The 19664-nt window shown below is 42.4% G+C and overlaps 1 protein-coding gene across 1 annotated transcript; it reads left to right on the top strand.

Moving 5' to 3' along the window:
- The first annotated feature begins 202 nt into the window (after positions 1 to 202).
- LOC120302195 (ras-related protein Rab-35-like) lies at positions 203 to 19615 on the top strand. The gene is made up of 6 exons (XM_039330267.1): positions 203 to 1679; positions 12959 to 13009; positions 14624 to 14747; positions 16055 to 16179; positions 18012 to 18136; positions 18282 to 19615. The coding sequence occupies exons 1-6, from the start codon at positions 1625 to 1627 to the stop codon at positions 18408 to 18410; spliced, it is 609 nt and encodes a 202-aa protein (XP_039186201.1). The 5' UTR covers positions 203 to 1624; the 3' UTR covers positions 18411 to 19615.
- Positions 19616 to 19664: the final 49 nt, after the last annotated feature.

Here is a 19664-nt window from a genome sequence, read left to right as displayed (position 1 = left end):
TAAAGAAAGAAAAAGTGATCTGCTTCTTTAACCTGGAGGACCCCTCGCGCGGTCATACTCACTCCACCCCGCAAAGGGGCGGGCCCCGCGACTCCTCCAAGCCCCGCCCCCTCTTTATTCCTCCTTCTTGCGGCCCCGCCCAGCCCTCGGCCGCGGTCGCTAAGCGCCGCCCATTATAGGACAGGCGCCGCCCATTACAAGGCGGGCTTCGCCCCTCGCTCTCCCTCAGCCTGGTTCGAATGCTACTCTGGCGTTCCAGCGGGCAAGCCGCGGCCGTCGGAGGGGAGAGGCAGGAAGCCGCGGGCTGCGGGGACCTGTCGGTCATCTGATCCCAGCCAGAGCAGCGTCCGGCAGGGATCGAGGAGGGAAGGCAGCCGCCGCCGCCACCCGCGCAAGACCCGCCTAGCCTGGCAGCTGATTCAGCGTTGTGCTCCTTGGCTCCCGTCGCAATGCCTCCTGCAGGCCGCCTTGCGCCCGGCTCTCCTCGTCTCCTTCATTGATTCCTGCACAGCGGCGTCTTTCCTGCTCCCTTCCTTTGGCCTTTCCTTCTCCTGGCTTCTTTTCTTGGAAAAAAGAGAAGGCCGGGTACTTGGGGAAACTTTGCGATCTTTCCTCTTGGCCAAACCCTTCTAGGGAAACTCCCAACCTGCTTCCTTCCAGCCTCGAGTAGGTGTTCTGATCCCCCCCCCCCCGTTTCTCCTTCTTTTAAAAAGCTGATCGGATCATCATCTTCATCATGGCAAGTGGTTTTCTCTGATGCTACTACACTCCTTTCGATACTGTGCATTTGTTTTCTGGAGCCAGGCAGATCTTTTTGGAATGGAGATCTAAATTCTCACCTCCTTGCTATCCTTTTTCTGGATATCCTTTAAACACTAACTACCTTTGTGTCCTGCTTTCGTTTTTAACAGTCAGAATTATTGCTTAAGGGAGTTGAATCTCGTTCTCTTTTAAAAGCTGGGATTAAAAGACAGAAGAAGAAGAGGAAACACGTTTCTTCCTCTCCCTGCCTTTTTTTTGTTGTTGTTCTCAGTTACAATATTTTGGCTTTTGGGTAAGCCAAGAATTTGGGAAAAATCCTCCCCCCCCCCCCAATTGGCTCAGAAATATTGAACGATTTCTGTCTGTTTCCCTTCCCGTGACAAGCGAAGCCAAGATTTTAGTAAACCGTGATTCCGGTATTGGAGGACAAAACTCCAGAACAATCAACGCACATCCTACAGTTTGGCAGAAGAAAAAAGTGCTTTTGGATAGACAAACTGGGCTGTGTTCCTCTGTCATTTGACCTCAAGGGAAGGAAAACATTTGGAAGAAAAAAAGTTTTGACATCTTCCCAGCTGAGGCTAAGTTACAAACATTTCCATGTTCTTTACAGTAACTCTTTGGAGGAAAAGACAGTGAATCCTCGTGGATTGACTCAGTTCCCCTTCTTGGAAATTGTTGGCAATCTTTGGACCCTGTTCGGCCTTGGGAAGCTGTGATGGGGCTGTGAGGCCAAACTGATTTCCCACTGGATCCTGTGGGAGTTGAGGAAAAGGATCCTGAGGGGCTGAGAGAAAAAGCTCTCCAGGGAGGAACTGAGTGCAAGATAAAAGCAGTGACGGAAGCTGACCCAGCACTGTGAATGGCTGCCAAGGATTATGACCACTTGTTTAAACTGCTTATCATCGGAGATTCGGGTAAGAATGTTTGTTTTTTCATTGTCATCCATCTTCAATCTTATCTAACTCTGTCCTTGGGGTATTTGTTAGATTTTTTTTATCCTGCCTTTATTAATTTATAAGTAACTCAAGGCAGAGAACATACATAATACAGGTAGTCCTTGATTTACAACAGTTCGTTTAGTGATAGTCCAAAGTTACAACAGCATTGAAAAAAATGGCATGACCGTTTTTCACACTTATGACCACTGCAGCATCCTCATAGTCATGTGATCAAAATTGACTCATATCTATGACTATTCCACTGTCCTGGGGTCATGTGATCCCCTTTTGTGACCTTTTGAGAAGCAGAGTCAATGGGGAAGTCAGATTTGCTTAACAACTTAACAACTGCAGTGATTCACTGAACAACTGTGGCAAGAAAGGTAGTAAGATGGGGCAACTTAATGAATGTTTTACTTAGCAACAGAAATTTTGGGCTCAATTGTGGTTGTAAGTCGAGAAATACCTGTTCTCTTTTTTCTTCCTGTTTTTCCCACAACAACAACCCTGTGAAGTAAGCTGGGCTGAGAGAAAATGATTGGCCCAATGTCACCTCAGTCAAGTGCCCAAGGCAGGACTAGAACTCACATTCTCCTGATTTCTTGGCCAGCATCTTAACCACTATACTAAACTGCCTCTTGCTGGTTTCCTTTCCCTCCAAATATTATTTCAACCATTTTGCTGTCTTTTCTGGACATTTTCAGATCTTCCTAGCACTTTTCATGCTAGACTTATCTGTTACTCTTTTGCCATTTTCATTCTGAACACTTAGCCTGGTTCTTTCCAATGTTTCTGCCTTCGTAGACTTTTATGTCAATCTTCCATTTTCTTCCTCCAGTTCATTGTGAGCATTTGGGATGGGCTGAATGCGGCCCTCCCTCCATATATAATCTCCTTCTTACCTGTCCTTTATTTTTGTTCTTTTGTTCTTCCCCACCCTTTCTGCCTCGCTTTCATTTCCGCAAATATCTCTGGGCAGAATAAAGATCCACACAACTCTGAGAGGAAATCATTGGACCAATGATTTACTCCTTAATTCTACCTCTCTTCTGGTTCTTCACTACTTTTAAGATACTCTAATTCTCTATAGCAGTGTTTTCCAACCTTAGCAATTTTAAGATGTCTGGATTTCAATTCCCAGAATTCCCCTCCTTGCATGGAATTCTGGGAGTTGAAGTCCAAACATCTTCAAGTTACCATAGTTAAACATTGCTTTATAGACTCCACTGACTTACAGAAAGATCCATTAAATATGTTAAAGGCTGAATTTTATTTTAGTGACATAATAATGGTTTTCTTTAAGACTTAATTCAAATTATAGAATTCCCAGCATCCTTTGAGCTGTTGTTTTCTCAACCCTGGAATGTTTTCATTTGGCTTTAGTGATGAGGGAACAATCTTGGTAGTTTCCTTCCTATGTTTTTTATTGTCTTGAGATTGTTGACCTATCATCTCCAAGTGGATGGCCTCCAGGAATGCTGGGACTACACAGTCAGACTGACTTTGAATTCTGGGAATTGTAGTTCAAGTGCATCTGAAACTAAGAATGGCTGATTATCATTCCTCAAATTGTTTGTAATACTATTTCCTGCATTTATTAAATATATAGGTCATTTCCTGTGTAGTTATCTTAAAGCAAAGCACAAATGTACAAATAAAAGCTATTGATGTATTATTAACATTTAAGGATGACATTAAAAAACTGAATAGCAAAATAAAAATGCGAGTGTAGAAGCAGGGTGGAAAACTAAGATTAAGCAGGATGGACTTTTCGATTTTCACCCGATTATAAGAGCCCTTTCTCATTGGCCATATGTTTCACATCCTGTTATAATCCTGTAGCTCTTTACCTAAGGGTAAGCTGAATTTACTCAAAGATATTAACTTTTAATCATGTACAGCAGCCGTATCCAACCTTTTGCCTTGCCTGGGCCGCATTAAGTGAAGAGGAATTCTTTTGGACTGCATATAAAATATATAATACAGTTAATAAGATGGCTCAGTAATTAAAGATGCTGAGCTTGTCAGCTGGAAAGCTTACAACCTGGGTTCAAAGTAACCTTTCGTTACTTGCCCCAGTTCTTGCCAGCCTACCAGTTCAAAAGCATATAAATGCAAATACATAAATAGGCACCACTTCGGTGGAAAGCTAACAGTGCTCTGTGCACCTTGACGTATAGTCATGTTGGCCACATGATCATGGAAGCATCTTCGGACAACACTGACTCCCTTCCCTAAGAAACAGAAATGAGCACTACCCCCTAGAGTTAGACACAATTGGACACAGGAAAACCTTTACTTTATAAATAATAATAAAAGTTTATGATCTTGTGGGGCCATATTACTAGCTGTCCAGGGCTGCATGCAGTCTGTGGGCTGCAGGTTGGCTACCCCCCCCCCATGTACAAGATTGCACTGCTACTTTCTTTATATAGACTTTTCAGCTCTTTAAAGAAAGTTAGAAATTAAAGAAATCAGGCAGGTGATTTGGGGCCTTCCAGATAACTTAGATTTTGTCCCTCGCCAGACTCAGCCAGCTTGGCCAAATCCAGAGATGGATTTATAATCCAAAACATCTGGAAAGCAGCAGATTGCATATGTTCGGGCAAAACTATTCCATTCAACTCATCTGGTTAAGTCCCATCTTTCTGTTTCCCAGGCTGCATTTTGAGCTCTAGTGTTCTTTGGCCATAGCTTAAAAGCTTGATTTCCTGTTAAAGATGCGGCTGCCAGCAGGGAGAACTGGGGGATTTGCTGGGGTGCACCTGCTGTGAAATTTGAGGTATTAACACGGATGTGGAATTCCTCAATTTAGGATGAATGATTCATACAGATGGTATGGCAGCTTGTAGACACATTGTGGTCTGCCACAAACCGCTGACCTCACACAGCTGCTTGGGAAAGTTTGAGAATGAGAATGAGGTGGGAACTCTACCTTCCAGCTGACTCACTGCAAAACCAAGAAGTGGAAAGGAAGACTGGTTGGGGCAGACTGGTCCAGTTGAAGCTGAGCTGATCTTCCACTGCTAGCACAGGTAGCCCTCATGTTACAATTATTTGTTTAGCGACTATTCAACAGCACTGAAAAAAAAAGACGTACGATCAGTCATTGCCCTTACAGCATCCCCATGGTCACGTGATCAAAATCCTGGGAACCAACATATATTTATGACAGTTGCAGCATTCCAAAACCAAGTAATCACCATTTGTAACCTTCTCAGCCAACAACCAAAATCAATGGAAGAAGCTGGATTTGCTTAACAACTGCATGATTCACTTAACAATTGCAGCGATTCGTTTAACAGCTGGGGCAAAAAATGTAGAAGTGGGCGCGACTCGCATAACAATTGCCTTGCTTACAGCAGAAATTCTGGAAACAATTGTGGTTGTAAGTTGAGCACTACTTGTAGTACAATCATCCAGAAATCTTTTCCTCTGAATAGTCACACGGGTGTTGCAAACGGAACTGTGACAGAACTGGATTACTCTTCCTTTGTTATTATATTCTGTTTGAAAAGGCCCCCACATGGTCTTAGCTTCTGTCTCCAGTTGGAAAGCCCAGAGAGATGAAGATTTCAGCGCCTCACTTTCTCTTTAGCCCTTTGCAAGTGGTATGGCTTATATTCTCACTTTAGGGTTTTGGGAAGTTTTAATGGCTTCCTCTGTTTGGTTCTGCTCTTGATAAAGCTGATTTTGAGGCGGATCAAAGTAAGATTAGTAGAAGCAGCAATCTTGGTATGAGTTCATGCATATTTTAATGTATTCAAGAATCAGGGTTTGCTCCAACCTGGCAATCATTTCAATCTATTTTGCAGCTACTAAGATTGTGGGCTGAGCAGGGACAAAAATAGCCAGGGAAATGATTGAAGCCTAGGAAATGGGCTCCTTGTCAATCAACATGAGTGCTGATTTACCACCAGCTTATCAGATATTTAAAAGCCTTTGGCAGCATAGGGAAACAACAGCCAGTGAGTTAATATTCTGCAATCAACATCCAATCAATAACTAAAAAGCCACACACAACCAGGCACTACATAAATACTACACATAGAATAACCCAAAGCACACATTCTGCTAGAGAGAAGTTTACTGAGGATGGACTCCACCATAAGTCTGAAAGCTCGAAAGAATAAACCTCTGGTCCTAGACCCAAATTGGATCCTGCAATATTATCCTGAGACACGTATATTTGCCTTCATTCGTGAAGAAATTGATTTGTGTAGAAATACAAATGAAGTCTCCGTCAGTTGAAAGTAGATGCTGACTGCAGAAGAGAGAAAAGTTGATGAAATGATTTTGCTGGTGCAAAAAAGGCTGTTGATCTCTGGCGATCACATTTCAGTGGTGGAGGATCCCAGGTTGTTTGCTGGTTTTTCTGGGATCTGCTTGGATCAGGTTGCTCCAAGACTTGTCTGATTTACAGCAGATTTTAGGATTTAGATGCCTGCCACGTAGTCATGGCCCTTAGTACAAATAGGCATGCTAAATCAGAGGGACTGGCTAAGAGGTATTTGGGGGCAGAAACAGGTTAACCTTTATTAAAATGTATTCATTGGCAGATGGGGGCAGGGGATCTTCTATTCATGTGATAATTCACATAATCAAATCATTATGGGAAGAATGTAAATTGGGTCATTGGCATCAGTTTTCATTGTTTGCATAATTATGTCATTGTGCTAATCAGTGTGGAAAATTGGTCCGCTCCATGTGAAGGCCATTGAAAGAGTCTGAAAGAGGGCAGATATTTTAGAACTTTAAATATGGGCTGGAGGGCGTATTTCTTAGGCGGGTCTAAGAAAACAGTTCAATTTTGGTCACCATGATATAAAAAAGATGAGATTCTAGAATGAGTACAGGGAAGAGCAACAAAGATGATCAGGGGGCTGGAGGCTAAAACAAACAAGGAACAGTTGCTGGAACTGGGTATGTCTAGATCAGGGGTAGGCAACCTTGGCTCTTTTATGACTCAACTTCAACTCCCAGAATTCCTGAGCCAGCCATGCTGAGGAGAAAGGAAGAGGTTTGCACGCTGAGCCATGCAGGCTCAGGAATTCTGGGATTTGAAGTCCACGAGTCATAAAAGAACCAAGATTGCCTATCCCTGGTCTAGTTTAATGAAGAGGAGGGGGGGGGGACATGATAGCAGTGTTCCAATATCTCAGGGGCTGCCACAAAGAAGAAGCTATTCTCCAAAGCACCTGAAGGCAGGACAAGAACAATGGATGGAAACTAATCAAGGAGAGAACCAATCTAAAAATGAGAAATTTCCTGACAGAACAATTAACTTTACTGGGAATAGCTTGCCTCTGAAAGTTTTGTTATGACCCAGGTCAGAGGTAGGCAACCTTGGCTCTTTTATGATTCTTGGACTTCAACTCCCAGAATTTCTGAGCCACCCATGGCTGGCTGAGGAATTCTGGGAGTTGAAGTCCACGAGTCATGAAAGAGCCAAGGTTGCCTACCTTTGACCCAGGTGGTCAAGGTGAGGCAGGCCTTTAGAGAGTCCTTTATTGTATTCAAGAAGTGTTCTACAAACTGCCCTCCAATGACAAGTAAGGCTCCGCCCCATGCTACCTTAAAGACAGCCACCGTCAATCCCCCAAACAACAACCTATATACTACCAGGAAAGTCCACTAGGCAAAGTCTAGGCATAAGACAAATGACAGTCCTCAGGGCAAAGACAAGGTGCAAGGCAAAGGCAGTTCTGAAGGTAAAGCAAAGCAAAGGCCAAAAACAGTCCACAAGGCCAGGGCAAGACAAATGGCAATCCTTAAAGCAAAAACGAAAAGCAGTCCTCGAAGCAAGATGAAAAGGCATGAGTCCAAGCTGGGGGAGTGTAATCCAAAGCTAACAATTGTTCCTGGCAAAGACTAACACCTCACTGCTTCTCCTAAAGTCATTCTACTCCAGGTGTTCCTTGTGAGGAGGGATGGGGCAGCCTTCTCCTGAGTAGTTTTGCAGCCCTTCTCTGAGCTTACTTGAATCGGTGGAGGAGGCAGCCATTCCTCATAGGAGATCTGCTGCCTATCAGCACCACTGCCTGTCAGCAGCCGATCTGTGTCTGTGAAGGCAAGCAGCTCTCTGTCTGGTCGACCATCTTCCCCCAATGCCCGAGGAGCCTGGGACAGCACCGTCCTCATCCCCTGGCCTCTCCAAACATGCCAAGGGAGATGTGCTATCTCTGTGAAATGGTCCCGGTTCCAACTCCTCCTCCTTCGAACCGAACTCTCGACAGTTTTGGGTTCTCCATCACTGGAGGTTTCAAGAAGAGATCAGATAACCATTTGTCTGAAATGGTATAGACTCAGTTTTCTGCTTGAGCAGGAGATTGGACTAGAATGGGTAGGCAACGTTGGCTCTTTTATGACTCGTGGACTTCAACTCCCAGAATTCCTGAGCCAGCACAGCTCAGCTTGGAAACCTCTCCCTTTCCCCTCAGCATGGCTGGCTCAGGGGAAAGGGAGAGGTTTCCAAGCTGAGCTGTGCTGGCTCAGGAATTCTGGGAGTTGAAGTCCACAAAAGAGCCAACGTTGCCTACCCCTGGACTAGAAGACCTCCAAGGTCCCTTCCAAATCTGTTTTTTTGTTAATTCAAATTAAATCTAGAATGAAATCTGAAGTGGGGTGGCAGCAAGGCTTGGTCTTGGGTTTTGTATGCTTCTATGTTGGGTCAATTGTTTGGGTGAAAAGGTGGGAGAAAGCTTTGCTAAATTTTCAGTTGAAAAATATGAGTGGGACAGTTCCTATTCTGGAAAACAATCACTGCATTCAAAATATCTTGATAAGTAGATCAGCTGAATAACATCTAGTAGTGACCAATGCAAAACTTTTCCCTCAGGAAATCAAAATAAAATGCACAATTATAAGATGGGAGATAGAGGATCGATAAGAGGATTTGTGGAAAAGATCTCAAAGCAGTTGTTGACTGCAAACTGCATATGAGTCAGCAGAGAGATAAGACTGCAAAAAAAATGTAACTACAGAGTTTGGTCACTATTTCTAGGTGTTATTCAGCTCTAGATGTTATTCAGCTCATCTACTTATCAAGATATTTTGAATGCAGTGATAGATAGAAGCATCATCCCCAGATCAGTGTATTCTTCACTGATACATCACTTTCAGTGTTGTGTTCCTTTCTGGGCCTCATAATTTAAAGATTCAGAAAAATTATAATAGATACAGGAAAGGGTAAGTCTTCAACATACGACCACAATTGGGACTGGAATTTTGGTCGTAACTCCTGATGGTCATACATTGAGGCTCCAGGTGACTGAATCCAATTTTACAACCCTTTTTATGGCACTTGTTAAGTGAATCATGTTGGCCATAAGTCCAAATCCATTCTCCTAAATGGGTGTTTTTGCCAGAAACAAAAGAAACCTGCAAAAAAAGTCGCAAATCGTGATCATTATCAGAGCATCAAAGATGATCAAGGATCTGGGAGGCTAAACTGTACAAGGAATGGTTAAAGGAACTGGATATGTCTAGTCTAATGAAGAGAAGGACTAGGGGTGACATGAAAACTGTCTTCCAGTAGTTGAAAAACTGTCACAGAGAAAGGGGCTCAATCTATTCTCCAAAGCACTAGAGGGCCGGACAAGAAGTAGTGGATGGAGAATTATCAAAAAGGGATCCAACCTGGAACTAAAGAGAAATTTCCTGACAGTAAGAAAATTTATCAGTGGACAGCTTGCCTCCTGAAGTTATGGATGTTCCATCACTGGAGGTTTTCAAGAAGAGATTGGACGGCCACTTGTCTGGAATGGTATAAGGTCTCCTGCTCCAGCAGGGGGGTAGATTAGAAGACCTCCAAGATGCCTTCCAACCCTATGATTCTGGTTTGGCTAGGCAAGGGATAGGCAACCTTGGCTCTTTTATGACTTGTGGGCTTCAACTCCCAGAATTCCTGAGCCAGCCATGCTGAGGGGAAAGGGAAAGGTTTCCATGCTGAGCCATGCTGGTTCAGGAATTCTGGGAATTGAAGTCCACGAGTTACAAAAGAGCCAAGGTTGCTTACCCCTGGGCTAAGCAGAAGAGACAAGTAACTGATAGGCCTTGGATAGTCTGTCTTTCGTTAATGTCCCTGAGATGACAATTTTGGGAACTAGTTTCCAAATATCAGTGATCTAGGATTTGTAAGGAAAAAACCTCCCACTAACTCTTGGCTTAGAATTATGTGTGACTACATAACTCGAGTTAGCAACCATTTTTAGTGAAGGTATAACATCACTGAAAATAGTGATTAATGATCATTTTTCACACTTAGGTCGTGTTCACCTTTTGCAACCTTCTGACAAGTAGACTCAACACGGAAGCCAGATTCACTTAACAACTGTATTACTAGCTAACTGCAGTAATTCACTTAACAATTGTATTACTAGCTAACTGCAGTGATTCACTTAACAACTGTAGCAAGAAAGGTTGTAAAATGGGGCAAAACTCACTTCTTCTGTCTTGCTTAACAATAGAATTTGTGGTTGTATGTCAAGGAATACCTGTACCAGATTTTCAGAAACATTTTTATCCCTCACTTGTAGAAATCTTGTTAACCAATGTCTTCATCCATTGTGGTGGCCAACCGCTTACCACAGCCTTTTCAACCTGTTTTCGCTTCACATGAGTGGACTTCAACTCCCAGAATCCACCAGGAGTCACACTATTGCTTGAGATAGGACATTGCTGCCTGGGGAATTCTAGAAGTTGAAGTCCAACCATCTGAAAGTGACTGAAATTGAGAAAAATTAAAGTTGAAATCCAAGCAACTCTTTGGAGAAAACTCTCCTTGAGGTATCTCCTTTCATCCCTGGTCAGGCAAGGCTTTATGTTACGTGAAAAACAATCCAGTGATGGCATTCATACATAAGCAGGAATCCCAGGTGTAATAAACCATGAAACTCTAGATAACCTAATTACCTCCATTTTCTTCTTTCCAGTAGGTACTATGTCATAATAGTGTCAAATAAGAGAATTTTGTACACCATCTTAACACAGCTTTGTAAATAGGAGTGCTCAAACAATGAAGCTAGTTAAAATGAAGGCTTGGGTTTTTTTTAGGAATCTTGATCCTTGGGTGTGTTTAACCCAGTAGCCTGGTTTTGGGCATTCTGTGAAGCTTTTCTGTGTCTGGTTATGTCATGTACTGTAAAAATATAGAAGTTGCACGTATATACATGCAGCTATCTTACATTTTGGGATACAAACTCCACAGATTCCTTTCCTGTTATGTGTTGACGTTTCTTCAGAAGTCTCCCTTGGAGAGGAACAGAGAGGGCTAGAAGAGGGTCATACAGCTGCAAGCTCTTTTCCTCTACTTATTGTTTCCCAGCTATTCCACCACCAAGTCTCTTCAAAAATTAACATGTCGGGAAGATAACAGAGATGGTGTAGATGGAGAACAGGTGCTGTGATCTCTTCATTTGAACTGGAGTGTCCTTCTGAAAGTTAAATTACCCCAGTGTTGCAGAATGGATCGTTGGGTCAACTTTCCAGCCAGGCAGCCTTGCCCTTGTTGTAGAGACTCCATTCCTTGACTATTTTCTTATTTTGTTTTCTGTTTGCCTCTAGCAAATTCTTTGCATTCCGTGGCCTTTCAGCTTACTCCATTAGACCATTTGGGAAGGTTGCTCCTTCAACCTCCTTTCTTCTCTTAAAAGTTTGTTCTTCTGCAAACATTTGGTTTCCCCTGAGTCTGCTTGATATTTCTCTCTTGTGGCTCAGTAGCCGTATTTTGGCCTCTTTCCTGGTGGCATTCCTGCTAAATTCAGTGCTAGGAGGAGAATTAGATTTCATGTATGGCCTTCATCAGTTTGACTAGCTCAACGTATTCTAGCATATTCTCTTCCAGTTTTTTTTCTCTTCTGTCTGTGTCCATTTTGCGGTGATGAAGACTAGAACTTTCACCTGTAGGAACCCGTCTGCATCTTGAGTTACTTTACAAAATAGATTACATGCTAACTACATTGTGTGAAAAGCCCAAGCCATTTTAGCACAGAATAATTAAAGAGAACAGCCATGCTCAGATGTGGAGAGTGTCTTCAAAAGTTGGCAGTTTTTAAATGAAAAAGGACAATATGCATTCCCTGAAAAGAATTCTGTGTAATAAGTAGCCAGGCTCTACATAGCTCAAGGAATATGCGATTGACACAGTGCCTAAGTAAAATATGCTGAGTTTGGTTTGCTTTAGCATGCTACATGAACTCAAGTGTCGTGGTTGGCAAACTGAGTTTTGCATTAGTGCAAGGGTATCCAACCTTGGCAACTTTTTAAGATTTGTGAATTTCAACTCCCAGAATTTCCCAGCCAGAATTCTGAGAGTTGAAATCCACAAGTCTTAACAGTTGCCAAGGTTGGACCTCCCTGCCCTAGTGTGTGGGATGTGGAGAGCCAAGAGGCTCCTACAGGAACCAAAGGAAATCAGCTGGCACACAAAGGGACCTAGCTGGTTTATGAAATCTGGGAAGAAAAACAGATTTCCGTCAGTGTGTATATATTGTATGTGTGGGAGAGGGAGAGAAAGAGAGAAAGCGACGGCCTAGCATACAGCCAAGATCAGCCAAGAAAGCTTGCGCTGGGGAACTCAATCTTGGCTTATCTCCCACTGCAGCTTTAGAAACTGGAGATGCAGTTGTGTACTCTCAACCTTCACAGGAAGGGGTCTGTTCGAGAAGCTGTGAGGAAGGAAAGGAGAAGAACTGGAGAAGTTGATTTCCAGGGTTATGTCAACAGGTGACCTCAGAAGTTGCCAGAGAGGATTTGTGTCCTGTGACATCTGTGGTGCCACCCTTGTAGGTGTCTTGATTACTTTAAGCCAGAGTATCGAGGTGTGCCTTCCCTCTTCTTCCTGCTCATAACCTTTCAACTTCCTATTTAGAAGCAAAAGTTTTTGACTACTCAGCATCACACTGATCTGGTTATTATTTATCCTATGTTCTCACCACTGCCTGAGAGTTCACATCCGCTGCATGGAAGATAATCCACAATCTCTGGTGGTCCCCCCTCCCCCTCCAATGCTGTGCAAGCTTCTCTTCCAGTCCTGTGGTTCCCCCCCCTTCTTCTTCTTGTAGTAGGACACAATAGGTTGAGACAGGAGTGGCCCTTTTTAAATAAATACTCCAAGGTTGTTTGCTTTGGGCAGGAAGCTTCTCAGTGGCTTTGCTGAGGGCCATCTGTTGCACCAGAGGCCGTTAAGAAATGGTGGGGAGGATTAAATTCTCATTTTGCGTTTGTGTGATTTGTTCCCTTTTGTTTCTGTCCAGGGGTTGGCAAAAGTAGCCTTCTGCTCCGCTTTGCAGATAACACCTTCTCAGGTAAGGAACTGCCTCCTGCATCAATGATCATTGGATGGGTTGGGAGACCTGATTCTTGCTGTGCACCAAAGATGCTGCAATAATCAGCCCAGTCCAGGTCAAGCATCTTTGGATAAGATGGATTCTTGGCTTTAACATCTCATTTTTAAAAGCAGTTGTAATAGGCCCACTAGAGAAGACTATTTTAATGCAAAGACTCAAAAAAAAAAAAAAAAAAAAGCAGGATAACTGTGCTGGTCTGTGAAATGCAAAAAAATCACAATGCCCAACTGGGCAATTAGGAGAAGCAGAAATTCCACAAATGAGTGTGTGAGTTTTCCAGAGATTTTTCTCAGGTCTGTTCCGAAGAATGTAAAGACTCCCTCCCTGCTTTGTGACACTTTAATTGGTCACAATAACGATATTGCCCAATTGTGGATTGTTTTTTTTTTTAATTTAGCCAGCGTTCTTTTATTCCGTTTTGCTATAAAAAAAAGCAAATTGTACTATCTGCTCTAACTAAATGTATTTCTATGCTGATTGTGTTTTCCTGCTAGGGGAATGCTGTAATTGAATACTTGCTTGTTTAAGATTGTATGTCTTTGCAAAGTATTGCAACATGAATTCTTTTCAAAATAAATTCTTTCTCGTTTGTCCCTCTCTCCTGCTTTGGTTGAGTTACTTCTCTCCATTTTATTTGGCTCATTTTCAGTATGCAAAGTTAGATTGTAATTTGCTGGTTGGCCAAACTGTTGATTAAATGACCAGTAAAAACCTGCCAAAAATTCAGACTGTATTGATTCTCTCATAGCATTTATTTTGAGCAAAATTCCTATATTTTCCTGTTAGAAATAGGTTGCGCCCATAACTGATATTAGAATCCTGCAAATTCTAAGAATATTATATCTCTTTTTCCCATTGAGTTATTCAGTGGTCTCAGTAGTCCTCAGGTTAATGACCATTCATTCAATGGCCATTCCAAACTACAATGGCACTGGAAAAAGTAGTTTACTAGTCCTTGTGCTTACAACTGTCGCAACATCCTAATGGCCACATGATCAAAATTTGGGTACTTGTCAATCAGGGTGTATTTATGACATTTGCAGTATCCCGGGGTCATGTAAACACTATTCGCAACTTTCCCAGCTGTCTTCTAACACAGGGGTCCTCAATCTTGGCAACTTTACTTTGCTGGCTGAGGAATTCTGGGAGTTGAAGTCCACAAGTCTTAAAGTTGCCAAAGTTGAGGACCCCTGTTCTAACAAGTAAAGTCAATGGGAGAAGATGGATTGGCCTAATGACTGTATGATTTACTCAACAATTGCACTGACTTGCTTAACTATGACAATCTCTTTAACAATCAGAAGCAGAAATTCATCTCCCAATTGAGATTATAAATTGAGGACTACCTTTCTTTGATCTTTTGAGTTTCACAATGAAATTTCTAACCCTTCACAATCCTGACTATTTTTTCCCCCTTAGTAATAACAAGATTGGATCTCGCTTCTCTTTTGCAATAATGCATCGTAAAACCTAGCTTTAATATTTCTGGGTTTGTGCATTAAAAAGCCATATTTTTTTACTGTTTTCTGATTTCTTTTAATTCTTTCTTCTTTCTTCCCTGTGTCTCTCCAGGTAGCTATATCACAACAATTGGGGTCGATTTCAAAATCCGGACACTAGTGATTAATGGAGAAAGAGTGAAGCTGCAAATCTGGGATACAGCTGGACAGGAACGGTTCAGAACTATTACCTCCACGTAAGTCTAGGACACAAGCTGAATGGAGTGGTAGGGCCTGAATACTGAAGAGTGGGGATAAATTAATGAGAGGCCTATGAGGGAGCCTAGGTCAGTGGTGGCGAACCTATGGCATGTGTACCAGAGGCGGCACTCAGAGCTCTCTCTGTGGGCATCCGCACTGTTGCCCCAGCCCCGCCTCCTCCCACGGCTCCCTTCTCCCCATCAGCCCCCCCGGAGGAGAGTCACCCCCGAGTACAGCCTGCATGGAGCAGCACAGTCAAGGACATGGCAGCTGGGCTGCAGGGACAAGACTCCACTGTTGCGCCCCGGCGTGCGCAGTTGACGCTGCGGGGTGCAGGCGGAAGGGCGGGCGGCCATGGCACTGAACTGCCTGGGTGATCTGCTGTGGGCCATGGAGGCAGTAGGTGGCCCTGTGGGTGGGGGGGGGCGTGGGGGTGGAGTGAGGCGGGTGGGGGCAGAGTGGGGGCGGGGAAGAGCTGGGTTTTGGGCACTCGGTCTCTAAAAGGTTTGTCATTACTGGCCTAGGTATTAATTAGCTAGTCAGCAGTAAGCAACCTTTTCACATGATGATTCTCATTTACAATTTTGCAAGGTAAAATAAATAAAAGTTCAAAAAAATTGTGTGAATGTGCTTCCTTAAAAAGCCACAAGATTTTTGATCCAGAATGAGAAATTATTTTAAAAAGTTGAATACAGGCAGTCTTCGGCTTACGACCACAATGGAGCCCAAAATTTCTGTTGCTAAGCAAGAAATTTTGTTAAGTGAATTTTGTCCCATTTTACGACCTTTCTTGCCACGGTTGTTAAGGGAACCACTGCAGTTGTTAAGTTAGTAACAGGGCTGTTAGGTGACTCTGGCTTCCCCATTGACTTTGCTTGTCAGAAGACCACAAAAGGTGATCACATGACTGCGACCGTCATAAATATGAGTCAATTGCCAAGCATCCAAATTTTGATCACATGACCATGGGGATGCTGCAATGGTTCTAAGTATAAAACGGTTATAAGTCACTTTTTTCAGTGCTGTTGTAATTTAGAATGATCACTAAATGAACTGTTGTAAGTTGCGGACTGTCTGTACTTGGATAATGTGGTAGGATTCTAGCCATTTTTATTTTTTTAATATGGGGGGGGTGTCTTCCCTCCTGAGGTTTTATGGACACCTCAGGGCTAATCACTAAACTAAATGTAACTCTTGGTGGGCCTACAGAACTGCTTTGAAACCTCTCGCTGAAGGAAGGAGAAAGATAGATAATTATTTTCTCAGTTCAAAGCAAGTCATTGTTTCATTTTCTTTGGTGCAGGTATTACCGCAACACCCATGGTGTCATCATTGTTTATGATGTGACAAACGCCGAGTCCTTTGTTAATGTCAAACGTTGGCTGCATGAGATTGGACAAAACTGTGACAATGTGTGCAAGATTTTGGGTGAGTGGTTTTGCTATCATCCTGTCTTCCCTCTCATCTTTCAGTTCAATGACCGAGGTTGTGAGTTTTCGTAATTCTATCACATTACATTGGAACCTGATCGGGCTAATAGAAAATGCATGAAATTTTCTCCAATAGTTTTTATTCATACCAGAAGCAGAGGAAGTAGATTATGAATACTTCATGGTGTCCTGCTTGTTTCTCAGAGGGTGAGGTATTTTTCTTATTTCAGGAATATCCAAACTAGAAAAGTATCTTCAGGGGCATTGAGGTTTTGGCCTCTTCATGTGTCTGTTCACATGTTTACAATTGCTTAATTCTTCTTGGTTGCTCTAGAAACAAACATTAACTCCAGAGATATCTCATTGAAGGTTAGCTACGGAAACTTGATAGAAGAGTCTTTATTTATTTATTTATTGCAATAGTAGCATTGCATTTGAGGAAATTATTTGAGTTGCTATGGTTGCATCTAGGAGCAGGACAGGCAGTATTGTGTTTCCATTCTCCTTGCATTTCAGATTATGAAGCACCGATTTGGGCCATTTGAACAAGTTTTTGGTTGGTACGTTCTTCCTCAATGGAATATTCCAGCTACTTTATGTTGGAACTACAACTCCCACAATCCTCATGTTCGTTAGGGCTTCTGTAGGCCCTGCCTATTGTTTGTAGTGATAGGAAGAATATTTTACTGAGATACTTTGCAGAGTGATACTGTGGTGGGTCTTTGAGGATTGAAGATAAGCTGCTAGATCCACTAACTAATGATTGGCCAAAGCTAATCATCTGAACATTTGTCACATGCCTTTCACTTTGATATGAGTGATGGCTTATGACAAAAAAAACATTGTGGTTTACTGACTGCAGGACAATTCTTTCTTTAACTTTCTTTATTTAATACTGCCAACTATTAAAATCTCTCAGCGGGTTTATAAAAGGGTAAAATAAAAATTCAGCTGAGATATTGGCATAGAACTAAACCCAGTGACTGGGATTTCTAGAGAAGAAAAGATATGAAATTATTATATTTTTATCTCATCTTTCCCTAAAAACTCAAATGTAACAAAGATGAATATATTGCTTATAGAAAATTGTCCCAAACAAAATTAAAGCTAGTTTTTTTTATCACATTGATTTACTTGCTTTATCCAAGAGATGAAGAACTAATTGATCATCTGTTGTGGATTAGAAGGCCAAGTAAATATGGAATTTTGGCTTTGCCTATTGCAAAAACTGAGAGACCTTAGTTAGGGTTAATTCTTGCTTTGTTTGCTGCATTGTTCTCTGGTAAGCCAAACAAAAACCCTCTATCTATCTGCAAATAATTTAACCAAACTATGAATGGCTTGTTACCACAGGCCACTCTAGTGAGTGAAAAGGCAGATTTCTTAACAAGTCGCTCTTCCATCTTAAGCAATTAGTTCACAGAATTATCTTCTTTAGAGTCTTTTCCCCAAAGCGTAAGACAGAAAAAGTACTATTTAATATTATCTGCTTACCAGTGCCTTTTAAAATGGGACACATGGAAATTGGGGCATTTATTTGGACAACATATGCTATGCCACTGAACTGTGTCTTTGTGAAAATCCTTTTACACAGATACAAAAAGGATCACTGCAGAAATCATTAAAAGGAGCCAGGTTGAGCTGCTCAAGATTAGGGAGAGGACTATAGCTTAAAGACAGTCTGATTGGTTTTAAGATGGGATAGGTTCAGAATGAAGACGCAGGGGGCCTGAATTATCTACTGCTTGTGCAGAATGTATCCCATAGTATATTAAAGGATTTGGATTGTTTTCGTTGCTCTAATTCGCCTCTTCTATCCCCTCAAAACAGTGGGTAATAAATGTGAGGACCTGTCACGGAAGCAAGTAGAGACAGCTGATGCCCGGCGGTTCAGTGAGCAAATGGGAGTGCGGCTTTTTGAGACCAGCGCTAAGGAGAACCTCAACGTTGAAGAGGTAGAGGCAGAGGTGGTTAGGAGGGCAAAAGTGGGAAGAGAAACGGAGGCCTTCGTTGTTTCCAGAGGGGATGGCTGGGGCTTTGGGCTGAAAAAAACCTGGTAAGATTTTTCAGTTCCCTCCCCCTTGTATATTCCATCCATAGATGTTCAACGCCATTACCACCATGGTGCTCCGAACGAAACAGGAAAACCTGGCACGGCGGCAACAGCAGAACGAGGTTGTCAAAATCAACAAGCCCAAAAAGAAGCCTTCGGTCAAGAAATGCTGCTGAAGGGACAGCCCCTGTAGATGCCCTTTTCTTTTGGATGGGGGGGGATGATGAACTGTGGGGAGTTGGGTGGGTGAAAAAAAATCATGGCTCATGTGATGTTGGGGATGGGGCTTCTGGATCTTGATCAGAGGGGCAGGAGAATCAGTATGAATCCTCCTAGCCCTGGAATTCTTCTGTTCCCCTTTGCTGGGAAAGTTGCGTTGTGGGGATAGAAAACCAAATTGAAGCACTGCGTTCCCTGCCTGCTGATAGGCTGGGGTGGTGGTGTAGGTCGTGCTTACAAAAAGGGTGGGTGGGTGGGAAGTACCGAGCAACATTAAAAAGACTACTGAAACAAATTATTAAGGTGATCAAAATAAAGAAGATGTGGGGCGTAGCTGAGCCCAAGGGAATTGTCCTTCTCCCCACAACTGGAAAAAAAAACCCCTCTTCTCTACAGTGATGCCTGCTCATTGTATTTTATTTCTCCATTTCTGGTCTGAAGGCTGGGTGCTGGAATTGCAGTATACAACCGATAATCAAATTTCACTCATGGCAAGAATGCTGCAGGGTGAGGGAGAAGGTGGGCATTATAATTATTTTGCCACAAGCTCCTCCTCTGTAGCTGTACCTCAGTTTACATAATAATAGGAGGAAGTGGAAGAAATCCAGCAAAACATTTCAGAATTTCCCAGCCGATAGTATTGGGGTTTTTCCTTCTCATCTTTCTTTAGCCTTGCTCTGAATAGGAATGGTTTAGGACCAAGCTATGTTGCTCTCCTCTTAGGATTTGGAGAGTTTTCCATCTCTTCATTAGCCCCATCCTTCAATCCAGATGTTGTGAGAAAATAGCTAACTGTCCACATGGTGAGTTTGAAAAAGGACTTTGTCACCTTTGCAGCTATAATTGAAGTACCATTCAGTCATTCATGTTTACCTCCAGAAACAAAGTAAGAAATGGAGGCATAAACTTTTAATATAGGAATATGAAATTATGTCTGGATTCAGCTGATAAGTTGCCAACTTATGATTCCCAACCTTTGGGTATTACAGAGACTGTCCCCTTTCAACATTGGGGCCCTTATACAATTTATTTGCTTCATTAATTATTTTATATACACCCAACTCTGTAGATAAACTAAAACATCTCATTTTAACCCACTGCTAATGGCATTAGACTTGTTAAGGATATACCACTGTTCAATAAAGACATTTAGATATAAAAACACTTCTGCTTTTATTTGCCTGTTAACACCCATTCCTTAGATACCAAAA

This window comes from Crotalus tigris, unplaced genomic scaffold (genome assembly GCF_016545835.1).
Source record: "Crotalus tigris isolate CLP2741 ecotype Arizona unplaced genomic scaffold, ASM1654583v1 scf7180000024427.8105951120:4207309, whole genome shotgun sequence".
Taxonomy (NCBI): domain Eukaryota; kingdom Metazoa; phylum Chordata; class Lepidosauria; order Squamata; family Viperidae; genus Crotalus; species Crotalus tigris.
This window is presented reverse-complemented; position numbering and strand designations above follow the sequence as displayed.

What these genes read in the sequence shown, in the direction of transcription:
- LOC120302195 (XM_039330267.1), top strand. Translation starts at nt 1,625, where the DNA reads ATGGCTGCCAAGGATTATGACCACTTGTTTAAACTGCTTATCATCGGA. An exon ending in TGCAGATAACACCTTCTCAG is followed by an intron (nt 13,010 to 14,623) that starts GTAAGGAACTGC and finishes GTGTCTCTCCAG; the next exon opens with GTAGCTATATCACAACAATT. An exon ending in AGAACCTCAACGTTGAAGAG is followed by an intron (nt 18,137 to 18,281) that starts GTAGAGGCAGAG and finishes TTCCATCCATAG; the next exon opens with ATGTTCAACGCCATTACCAC.